The sequence below is a fragment of the Cebus imitator genome, unplaced genomic scaffold (assembly GCF_001604975.1).
Source record: "Cebus imitator isolate Cc_AM_T3 unplaced genomic scaffold, Cebus_imitator-1.0 Scaffold548, whole genome shotgun sequence".
NCBI classification, from domain to species: domain Eukaryota; kingdom Metazoa; phylum Chordata; class Mammalia; order Primates; family Cebidae; genus Cebus; species Cebus imitator.
In genome coordinates this window covers 981,673-993,611 of record NW_016107863.1, presented here as the reverse complement: position 1 = coordinate 993,611, position 11,939 = coordinate 981,673, and the positions used below count along the sequence as shown (strand labels likewise).

The following is an 11,939-nucleotide window of genomic DNA, read 5'->3' as shown; positions in this document are numbered from 1 at the left end:
AGATGGAGTCTCACTCTGTTGCCCAGGCTGGAGTGCAGTGGCATGATCTTGGCTCACTGCAACCTCCACCTCTTGGGTTCAAGCGATTCTCCTGCCTTAGCCTCCTGAATAGCTGGGATGACAAGTGTCTGCCACCACGCCCAGCTAATTTTTTTAGTAGAGATGGAGATTTCACTGTAATATTGGGGTTCAGGGGTTCAGGGTGCCCTCAGCTCCCCTGAGAGGACGTTTCTCCAGGTTCTTGGCCTCCTGCCCTCTCAAGAATGAGAGAGGGGACCACAGCACAGTGTGCAGGGAATGCCAGACTCAAAAGTGTTTATAGAAAGTGATTTATTTAGAGAGAGAGAGAGAAACAGGAGAAGGAGAGAGAAAGAAACAGCTAACTCTCACACTGAGTGAGAGAATCCAGAAAGACGGAATCCAGGAGAGGAAAGCAGCTTCCACCCTGAGTGGAAGGGAATAGAGAGAGATGGCGTTTAGGAGGGGAAGACAGGCTTCCATGAAAGTGTGGAAGGGGACTCCAGGGGGAAAATCCAGGATAGAGAAAGACGGCTTCAAAGAAGGGAGTGTTCGTGGAAGGGGACCCAAATATGGAGTCCAAAGGGGTGTGGAAGAAGGGGCCTTTTAGCCTGGGAGGAGCCCCCACCTTCTCTAAGACCCCGGGCCAATGAAAGGAGTTCCTTAGAACTTCCGCTGAGTGATTGACTCTTAGTTTCTTCCCGTGCCCGTGAAATTCAAACATAAACCAATAAATCTCCCAGATGGGGAGAGATGGGAGCGGGGCATGGTGCTGGGAAGTTCTTGCCCTTAAAACTACGCCCCCTTGTGGACACAGAAAGAGAACACCTTCCCCCATTCCCCGCCTCTGAACAGGAAAGCACAACTCCTGTTGGAACACAGGCGTCAATCCTCTTTAACTACTTCCTGCTGAAATGGGGTGCAGAAGGGGTCCTGCAGTTGAGCTTTCCTCCAGAGGGGAGCCTTTCAGGGGCACAGGTTGATCTAGAGGTCCACGATAGAGCTCACAGGCCAAGGACATCTGGGGTTCCAGCGGCAGGATTATTTGTGACCTTATGGTTCTATAGGAAACGAATGTGACAAGGTGGTTAAAGATGAGAGGCCCAGAGGCCAACAAATATAGAGTGGTTATAAACGAGCCTAGGAGAGAATAATGCCAGGACAGTCAGTTGTTAAACAAGCCTCACAACACTTAACTAGTTTACAAAATAGCAGCATGTTTTCCAGGAAGAAACAGGTTCCCCTCTTCTCTTTTGTTAGCCGATTTAGGGCCCTTTTATTTTGAAGAGCTATGGCAACTAAAGAGTTAAGCTAGTTTGCAGAGAGAATCAGCAACCTTTTAATGTTAGTAATTAACTCCTGAGATAGCTTATAGTGACTGAATAGAGGTAGTAACTTTCCTAATACCAGCACCAAGGTTTTCTGTTATTTGACCACTCTCCCCACCCCATGGTAGGAATAACTGGAGGTTGAGGGATAGCACAGTTGAGGGTTATAGTCCCATTAATGCCCAGATATAAATTACTTCCCTGAAGATCTTGTTGGAAAAGCATATGTAGATCTTCTAATGGCTTGCAGGGGTATGGAAGGTCGTCTCCTGGAACTTCAGGCTGCCGAGTGGAGGGTCTCTTGCTTTCCTCAGGGGGTGTCCAAGGCTTCAGCCGAGTGTGATGAATCCAGGAGTCAGTTCCCGCCACCTTAACTGCCATTGGGGTAGACAGAATAACTGAAAATATTCCTTCCAGAGACGGGCCTGGAGAGGGAGAGTCTGAGGGGGGGGATTTAACAAGCACCAAGTCTCCAGGGCAGAACGACTCTTTCCCTTTTTCCCTCATGTATCCTTCAGGCAAAGTCTTAAGAGCCTGTTGGTACTTAGCCAAGGAGGTTATATCTTTTATTAGATCTGCTGTTTCCTTGTCTGATACGAGATCATTAGTAAGAAAGGGCCGTCCATAAAGCATCTCATAGGGACTGAGTCCTATTTTCTGGGGAGAGCTTTGAGCCCTTAAGAGTGCCATTGGTAATAGGGAAGGCCACAGGGGGTGGGTTTCCTGTGTCAGTTTCTTTAGGTGTCTCTTAAGAATTTCATTCATCATCTCCACTTTCCCTGAGGCCTGAGGCCTCCAAGCACAGCGGAGATGATTCTGTATCCCTAGCACCCTGGAAATTCCTTGGGTTACTGCAGCTTTGAAGGCAGGACCGTTATCATTTTGAAGACAGCGAGGGAGTCCAAATCTAGGGATTATTTCATTAATCAGGAGTTTTATTACTTCTTGGGCTTTCGCTGTTCTACAGGGGAAAGCCTCAACCCAGCTTGTGTAGGTATCCACACATACTCGCAGATATTCATATCCCTGAGACTTAGGGATATGGGTAAAGTCCATTTGCCAGTCCTCACCTGGGTAATGACCGGTTCGCTGTTCCCCAGGGGGAGCTTTTCGATGTGCCAAAGGATTATTTTTCTGACATATTTCACATCCTTTGACTGTTTGTTGGACAGCCTTGAAGAGACCTTTGTCTGTAAATATAGATTTGGCCATCCGATGTGTATTCTCTGTACCCATATGGAAGGTCTGTTGTAGGGTTTTAAGTACTTTCCACCAGCTGGCAGCAGGTAGAAGCACTTTTCCCTCCTCAGTGGCTCACCATCCTGAAGGAAGAAGATTGTGTCCCTGGGAGATTGCCCACTCTACCTCTTCTGATGAGTATTGAGGTCTAGTTCCCTGGAGTGGGTTCTTCTGTATTAAAGGTCCTCCCATAAATGCTTGTCTAGCTGCCCTTTTAGCCTCTAGGTCAGCTTGGAGAGTGCCCTCAGCTACCTTCTCGTCTCCTTTCTAGTGACCCCAACAGTGTAAGACTGCTACCTCTTTGGGTTCTTAGACAGTTGTAATAAGTCTGAAATTTCCTTGCGATATATAATGGGAGTTCCTGCTGAGGTTAGGAACTCTCTTTCCTTCCATATGGCAGCATAAGCATGCAGAACCAGGTAAGCATATTTGAAATCTGTGTATATGTTGACTTTCTTTCCTTTTCCTAATTTTAGAGCTTGAGTGAGGGCTATCAGTTCTGCCAGCTGGGCACTAGCACCAGGAGGAAGAGATTTGCTTTCAAGCTCTGTTTGATCACTGACTACTGCATATCCTGCCTTTTGAATACTTCATTTCCCACAAAGGAACTTCCGTCAGTGTAAAGGTTAAGGTCAGCGTTGGCTAGAGGAGTAGCTAAGAGATCCTTTCGAACTGCATAGTTCTGAGCTGTAATCTGCTGACAGTCATGCTCTATGTCTGCTCCTGTCTCAGGGAGGAAAGTAGCTGGGTTGAGGGCTGCACATGTACACAGTTGGAGTACAGGCCCTTCAAGCACTAAGGCCTGATATTTGAGGAGGCCATTGTCAGACAGCCATAAGCCTCCTTTAGAGGCCAGAATTCCAGCTACATCATGTGAAGTCCATGCAGTTAGATCTTTCCCTTGCACTATTTTAACTGCCTCTGAGACTAGCACAGCCACCGCGGCTACGACTCACAAGCAGTGTGGCCAGCCTTTTGCTACTGCATCGATTTCGTTACATAGGTACACCACTGGTTGTGGTGTGGCTCCCTGACTCTGGGTGAGAACCCCCAGTGCCACTCCTGACTTCTCTGTGATGTATAGGGAGAGGTCGTTCCCTGTAGCAAGGCTTAGAGCTGGAGCTTGCAGTAGTGCTTGCTTCAGCGTCTGAAAGGCTGCCTCAGCTATAGGGCCCCAGAGTACTAAATGGGTCTTAGCTTTTTGGGTTTCCTTAATCAGAGTATACAGAGGTTTTGCTATTTCACCATATCTGGGAATCCACAATCGGCAAAACCAGTTATTCTCAAGAATCCCAGTAACTGTTTTAAAGTCTTGGGATGGGGGAAGCCCAGTATGGGTTGGAGACGTCCCTTATCTAGGGCCCAAGTGCCTTAGACAAGACTAGCCTCAGGTATTTTACCTCCTGCCTACAAAGTTGGGCCTTTGGTTTGGAAACTTTATATCTACAGGTGGCAAGGAAGTTTAGGAGGTCCTGAGTGGTCTGCTGACACTGGGTTTCTGAGCTTGCAGTTAAAAGTAAGTCATCCAGATACTGAAGAACCAGGGTACCTGGATGTGAGAAACTACTAAGGTCCTGAGCTGGGGCCTGGCTGAACATGTTGGGGCTGTTTCTGAAGCCCTGAGGTGAAACTGTCAGTGAGCTGAGAGCTCTGTTCTAAAGGGTCTTCAAAGGCAAACAGAAACTGAGGGTCAGGATGTAGTGGTACACAGAAAAAGGCATCTTTAAGGTCCGGAACTGTAAACCATTGTGCCTCTCCTGGTATTTGAGAGAGTAAGGTGTAAGGAGTAGGTGCGGCTGAGTGTAAAGGAATCACAGCTTCATTAATAAGTCTAAGATCCTGCACCAACCTCCACTGTCTATTAAGTTTCTGCACTCCTAAAATTGGCGTATTACAAGGGCTGTTACAGGACTTCATTGGACCCTGAGCTTTTAAGTCCCTTACAATATCCTGTAGTCCCTTTTTGGCTTCTGGTCTTAGGGGTACTGTCTTTGGTAAGGAAAAGATGTGGGATCCTTTAGCCTTATTCGAATTGGACATGCATTCTTTGCCCGTCCAAATTGTCCATCCATTGCCCAAACTTCAGGATTAATCCCCTCTTAAAATAATGGGTGTAAGGGTTATTGCCGAGTTTAAAATGAGGAAACTGAGGCCAGTATAAGAAAATTAAATGCCAATTAATTCAGCTCCAGGGTGAGGTTCTCTGTTCCGGGGAAAGGGAGCCAAAGAAGTCACGTTGACCTCCTGGGGCAGGGGTGTTTATGGCTAGGAGGAACGAGCAACAGCTGGGTGCTCTGAATGGGTCCAGGGGAGCAGGATTGAGACAGGGTGGGCTGCTATTGGTTGGCGGGTCGTTGGGCGGGTTTTCCGGTGCGAGAGCCAGCCAGGGTTGCATTAGCCGGAGCCTTCCAGGGGAGCCATGCAGCAGAGCTAGGTGCCGAGTGCAGAGCCTGGTGCCGAGTGCAGAGCCTGGTGCGGGGTGCAGAGCCTGGTGCCGAGTGCAGAGCCTGGTGCTGGGTGCAGAGTCAGGTGCTGAGTGCAGACATGGGTGTGTCCGGCCTCCTGGTGAGGCAACCAGCCTTACAATGGGCAGCAGAGAGGGATTTCCTCCCTAATGAGGTTTGTATGGATAGTGGTTCCTGCTCTGGCCAGCAGGTCCCGCTCCCAGTAAGGGAGTGGGACTTTCTGGCATAATGAGGAAGGCATGGGAGAAAAGTATATGGTACCAATATTTCCCAGCGAAAGTCCAATTTACACAGGCCAATTTATAAAACTGCCCCAGAAGGGTAAAATTCTAGGGAGAGGCCATTAGAACCAAAGAAGGCAGGCTGGGCCACCTCAGCTGAAACAATACCCTCAGGACCCGGGCCTCCTGTCCCCTACCCATTTTCCATTGTAGGAAATTGCCCTTAAGGTTGTGACACCTGCCATTGACTATCTGGGGCCTCCAACCAGTTTAACTATGATTTTCTAGATGGAAAAGTTCTGTCGTAGAGACAGCCAATCCTAAGCAAGATAAATTATACACCAAAGTCCCATAGCCTTCAGCTTCTAAATTTCCCAAAAGGTTCTGCCAATTGAAGTCTGACTCCACAGGGGAGTTGAACCACCCACCTTGCAGTTATAGGCCTTACATCTTTACCAACTGTGCTGATAGACCACTTATATTGAAGTAAGGCAGAAAGCTTTCTAAAGCTTATTTTGAATAAGAATGCTGCACCCTAAGGCGGCGTGGCCTGCCCAAAGCCAGGTGGGGCTGATAGCCAGCAGCTGCGTCTTTTCTTTCAGTCGGCCCACCCAGAGAAAAAAACCACTTGCAGCTATGGGTTTAAACGCTACTTGCAGCTGCTGCTGGGCTGGTGAGTTCCCCCACCCCTGGGGCTTTCGGTTGCCAAGTTGACCCCGCCAGAACCACGTGCACGCCTGGACCACTCCCCAAGCCACTGCCCACACGGGGACCCACTGCTGCAGGTGAACGCCCTGGGGAAGACTTTTTTACCCTGCTGCCTGGGACTGGGGAACACCGGAGAGGCCTGCCAGAACCATGCACAGGCCGCTGTGTTCCCCGTCCCTTGCAGGCTTGGGCTGTACCTCACCCCTCCCTGCTGTTTTCTCCAGCTGAGGGCTGCCTGGCTCAGTTCCACCCTGAGGCTGGGCTGTTTCCGGCCGCAAGGAGCAGAAAGTGGGGGTGGGGGGGTGCTTACCCTTTCCACCCCACAGGCTCCCGCAGGTTTTGGTCCCAGAGATAATATCTGAAGAATAGAGAAGGAGAGGGAAGGCCAAGAGACAGCTTGGAGGTAAAAAAAAAAACAAACAAACAACAACAACAAAAAAAAACTGCGCTTTTAATTCTGGCTGGGCAGTACCACTTAAAACGGGCTGGGTCATGTCTCCAGGCACCCCGCTCAGGTGGCCACAGCCCTGCCTGGCTGTGGCTGCTTCAGGTGTTCTTAAAAAGACGGACAGAATGGGGCTGGTTTTACTCACGATTTTGAAGTCTTCTCTCCAGCTGTACCCCTCTCCTGGCTGTACCCCTTTTCTGGTGTACCCCTCTCCTGGCTGGCTCGCCTAAATGTAATATTGGGGTTCAGGGGTTCAGGGTGCCTTCAGCTCCCTGAGAGAACGTTTCTCCAGGTTCTTGGCCGCTTGCCCTCTCAAGAATGAGAGAGGGGACCACGGCACAGTGTGCAGCAAATGCCAGACCCTAAAGTGTTTGTAGAAAGTGATTTATTTAAAGAGAGAGAAAAACCGCTAACTCTCACACTGAGTGAGAGAATCCAGAAAGATGGAATCCGGGAGAGGAAAGCAGCTTCCACCCTGAGTGGAAGGGAATAGAGAGAGATGGAGTTTAGGAGGGGAAGACAGGCTTCCACGAGAGAGTGTGGAAGGGGACTCCAGAGGGGAAATCCAGGAGAGAGAAAGATCGCTTCCACAAAGCGAGTGTTTGTGGAAGGGGACCCAAACATGGAGTCCGAAGGAGTGTGGAAGAAGGGGACTTTTAACCTGGGAGGTACCACCACCTTCTCTAAGACCCCAGGCCAATGAAAGGAGTTCCTTAGAACTTCCACTGGAGTGATTGACTCTTAGTTTCTTCCCTTGCCAGTGAAATTCAAACACAAACCATTAAATCTCCCGGATGGAGAGAGATTGGAGGGGGGCATGGTGCTGGGAAGTTCTTGCCCTTAAAACTACTCCCCTTTGTGGATGCAGAAAGAGAACACATTCCCTCATCACCGTGTTGGCCAGGCTGGTCTCGAACTCCTGAACTCACGTAATCTGCACCTCGGCCTCCCGCAGTTTTGGGATTACAGGTGTGAGCCACCATGCCTGGCCTCCTTTCCATCTCTTATCACAAGTTACAATCAAACAGTTATTTCTTTGCTTCATGTTTACAGTCTGTCTTCTCAATTGTTTGTAAGTTTTGGTTCAGAAAAGATCATACTGGTTTGCCCAACACCACTGCCCCTGCACCTTCCCCAGCATCTGGCAGATGGTTGGATTTCAGCTGTTGAATGAACAATGAATGCATGAGTGCATGATGGATGGATGGATAAGTTCAGGGGTGCAATTATGTGTAGGATGGTGGTGATGCCCAGGTGGGAGGAGAGATGATACGAGGTGGAGTCTATGAGAAATACTCCCCAAATGGAGATTCTTTCTTTATATCTTGACCTCAGTCTTAAATAGGGATCAGTTCATAGAAGCTTTAGGAGGAAGATTTTCACACTGAGCTTTCACACATGGAAGAGCCATTTAAAAGTGAAGTGAAATGCAATGGCAGTAATTATTGCTCTGTTTCTGGAGGTATTCCAAAACCAGCTAGATGATCTCCTGCCAGGAGTGCTGTGGCGTGGGGAGCAGATTCCTGCATAAAAAGCGTTTGGTCCCTTGGCGTCTTTGGGATGCTTTCTGCTATCTGGTGCTCTGATTCCAAGTGCTTTTTCTTCTGTTGAGATGGAAGCAGCATTTGTATAGTTTGCTCACTTTCTTTTATTCCCCTAAATATGCTGTTGACTGATATGTTTCTTTACTCTGTTTTCTTCCTCTGGGAATATAGATGAGGTCTTGTCTGAAAACTTTCTGGACTACAAGAACCGTGGAGTCAATGGTTCTCATCGGGGCCAGATCATCTGGAAGATCGACGCCAGCTCGTACTTTGTGGAACGTGAGTATTTTGACCATTCTTATGCCTTGGCAGACATGGATGAGGCAGAATTCAATTGTTTCATTACTTGTTCTGCTTCAATGGGCCCTCTAAAAGAGAGGTGCAGATTTAAAGAGATCCTTAAAAATATGTTCAGTAGTAAGTGGTGAGGTCTAGGGCAGTTGGATAAAAGCCACCCAACCAGCCCAGAGGGCTGCCCCTTTAATACCAAGGAAGAGTTGGTTCCTGTTCATAAGCCCCTTTGGCTCAGGTCCCTTAACTTTCACTCCATGGCTCCTGCAGGGTCATCTCCAGCATGGCTATAGTTAGATCAAGTGTTCTCAACAGGCATCCTGCCTTCCAGCTTTGCCTTTGCTTGACTCAGTGTTTCAAGGCTTCCTGCCCATGGTCCCGGTCTTTCCATGATTTTTCACATTTTGCTCTGACCTTTGGTTCTAGCCACAACTCCTCTGGAGGGCTGTGAGACATTGGCACTGCCAGCCTGTGTCTTTGATTTTTAATCTACTGACGTTTCTGGATGATTAAACTTGCTATCACGTATCTTATTTATATATTTTCTAAAATTTTCTTCTGCCTTTGAAAATAAATCATTTTCAGAGTTATGGCAGGCTTTTTACATGGGTCCCCATACTGGTGTATTTCTCATTGCATGAGGAGATACCTAGATGGGCTTCACATTTGCCAGCTGAAGGAATGCACAGCTTACCTTCAGTCCACAGCTCCTTCTCCTCCACTTGGGTACGGAGTGATCTCATGGACAAACTTCTTCATGCTCTTTATGGTTCTCAGCAGATGTTCATTCAGTGTGGCCTGTTGGAAAGGAAATGGAATGGTCTGTTATTCCAGCTATCCAGTTCTCAGAGGAAAAGATGCACAGCTAGGAATCTGAAGTTATCCATTGTCATTTGACTTGTGGTCCAAGAAAGACTATATCCTGAAGCATATTTTGCTTTCATTTTCATTCACTCTTATTTTCATTCATTCACTTGACAAACGTTTTTGTAAGACCTGCTACATTCCAAGGACTACACATGTAAAGATGAAAGTCCTGGTGTCTGTCTTTGAAGAAGCTTATGGTATCTCTGCTCCCAGCAATGACCCAATATCGCTTTTTTGTGTTGGCTAATGCAGGGTGAATAGGCAAGGAAGAAATGTTTATGCTATCAGGGTGTAGAGGGAACATGATTTTATATGATATGGTTTCTGGCCCTTGTCTTTGAGATAGGCGTAATAAAACTCCCAGCAAGAGAATTTCTTTTCTTTAATACTTATCTCCCTGGCTCTGGCTTTTCTCCTCTCTAATCCATACCAGGCAAAATCCCTTAAGCCCGATTCTGCTACCATCTGCCCCAAAGCTCTATGGCTCCTCTGTCCTACTGCATCAGCTGCAGTCGCTCTGCTTAGCTGCCAAGCCCCAGCATAAACTCACCATCAGCTCACAGCCCTACTTCTCCATCCTCCCCAGCAGACACCCTTCACCCTAGTCATGCTGACCTCTCATTACCCTACAAATAGCATCATTCAGCCTAGGAAGTGTGGGTTTGTTTGGGGTGTAAAGATGGCTCCAGCAAGTGGTACCTGATACAAACCTCCTAAATTTCAATAAGAACAGAAAGGATAAAAACTTGCATGAGTAATGATTATTAGGCATAATAATAGTATGTGTGCACAAACCTTCAATGGAAGTTTGGTAAGAGAGGTTTTTCTTTCTTACGGTGCACGTATTTTTTCCCTTTGTGCTCTAATTAATTGAGAAATAGACAGAAGAACCCATTTTTCGGGTCAAAGTGAAGTAGCAGTCCTCAATGGTGCTAGCACAAACACAACTTGCAAGTTTTTATCTTTTTAAAGTCAGGGAGATAAATATTATTAAGGAGGAAGAAATCTCTGGGTGGGAATTTCAATATACCTGACTCAGACTCGAGAGGCAATGACCACATCCCATACAGCCACATCCCTTCTACACTTTGTTGCTATATGATCTCCTGACTGTCTCCTCGTTTGCATGGGCCAACACACCAAAAAAGGGGGAATTTGTGTTGTAAACTAATCCAGCCCTAGTGCCATTCCCTTCGAGGCAGTTTGATTTCTGTAACATGTATAGAACATTTATTGTATATTTATTCCAAATAACCATTTCATATAATTGTCTTCATGGGCAGTATGAAAACACACTTTTAATATTATTAGAAAGACATTATAGGCCAGGCATGGTAGTTCACACCTGCAATCCCAGCTTTGGGAGGCCAGGGAAGGCAGATTGCTTGAGTCTAGGAGTTCTATACCAGCCCTAGCAACATGGCAAAACCCCATCTCTACAAAAAAATCAGCCGTGTATGATGATGTGTGCCTGTAGTCCCGGCTACTTGGGAGGCTGAGGTGGGAGCGTCACCTGGACCCGGGAAGATGAGTCTGCATTGAGCCATGATAGCGCCACTGAACTCCAGTCTGGGCAACAGAGTGAGACCCTTTCTCAAAAAACAAAAAGACATTATAATATAAAAGCAGCTCTTTATAATACATAAAGATCATCATAATTGAATGAAAGCATATTCAAACTTGGTCAAGCAGCAGCATCCTATAAAAAACAAATGGCTTGATTGTCCATGGTGGCTCACACCTGTAATCCCAGGACTTTGGGAAGCCAAAGCAGGAGGATCACCCAAGGTTAGGAGTTCAAGACCACCCTGGCCAACATGGTGAAACTCTGTCTATATTAAAAATACAAAAATTAGCCGGGCGTGATGGCATGTGCCTGTAGTTCCAGTTACTGGGAGGTTGAGGCAGAAGAATCGCTTGAACTCAGAAGGCAGAGGTTGCAGTGAGCCAAGATTGTGCCACTGCACACCAGCCTGGGCAACAAAAGCGAAACTCTATTTCAAAAAAAAAAAAAAGTGGCTTGCAAAAAGCATATTTCAAATAACTGAAAGTTGAACACTTTAGATAATGACATTGTAAAAATGTTTTTGTGTGGGCTTAGGAAGGTGCTGCTCCTCAACCTACCTGTTTGACTAGCAATGTCCCAGTGTTTGGGGAATATCAAATAAAGTGAAATGGGAAAGGCAGGTATTTACATTTTGCAAATCTATCAAATGAGTGATCAATGTATTAAGAATACATTATTCTATACTAATGTAATGTAATTTGTCAAAAAGTAAAAATTTATCAAGACAAAGCTTGAATTTGCAAATGATTAGAGTATTAACTCAGGGCACATATATTAATATAGATCAAGTAAATTAAAATGCTATAATGAATTATAGCTTTAGGGATCTGAATGCATTAAAATTGTATATAAGATGCTACATAAATTTATATGTTATGTGAAATAATTCGCATTTTCATAAAGGTATGGCTGAGAAGGGCCAAATTAACAAGTGGGGAGAGATTGGCTGTATGAAACGTTCTGTCCTTCCATAACATATCCAAGCATCAAAGCTCCTCTTGCTGTAATAAAAATGCAGAATCCCAGCCACGATCCAAAGGGCTATAGAAGCTTTTGTTATGAACTAAAAATAAGAATCTTTGTAGTCTCCCAGCAGGAATAAACACAATTAATCTAACTGGTAAATTATACTCTCTTAAAATTAAAAATAATTTTGAAAACATGAAACATTGGCCAGATTTTAAACACTGAAGTACAAGAGAAGGCCATTCTTCCTACATGGAGATTAAATCAAATTAACATA

General features: G+C 46.2%; 1 protein-coding gene across 10 annotated transcripts in view; it reads left to right on the top strand.

Annotated features, from left to right (window-relative positions):
* Positions 1-11,939, top strand: part of HECW1 (HECT, C2 and WW domain containing E3 ubiquitin protein ligase 1) — a 453,917-nt gene that overhangs the window by 202,935 nt on the left and 239,043 nt on the right. For all 10 annotated transcript variants that reach the window (XM_017515382.2, XM_017515378.2, XM_017515385.2 and 7 more), the window contains one exon: positions 8,143-8,250. In XM_017515382.2, coding sequence (XP_017370871.1) covers positions 8,143-8,250 — 108 coding nt within the window. The remainder of the gene's footprint in view (positions 1-8,142; positions 8,251-11,939) is intronic.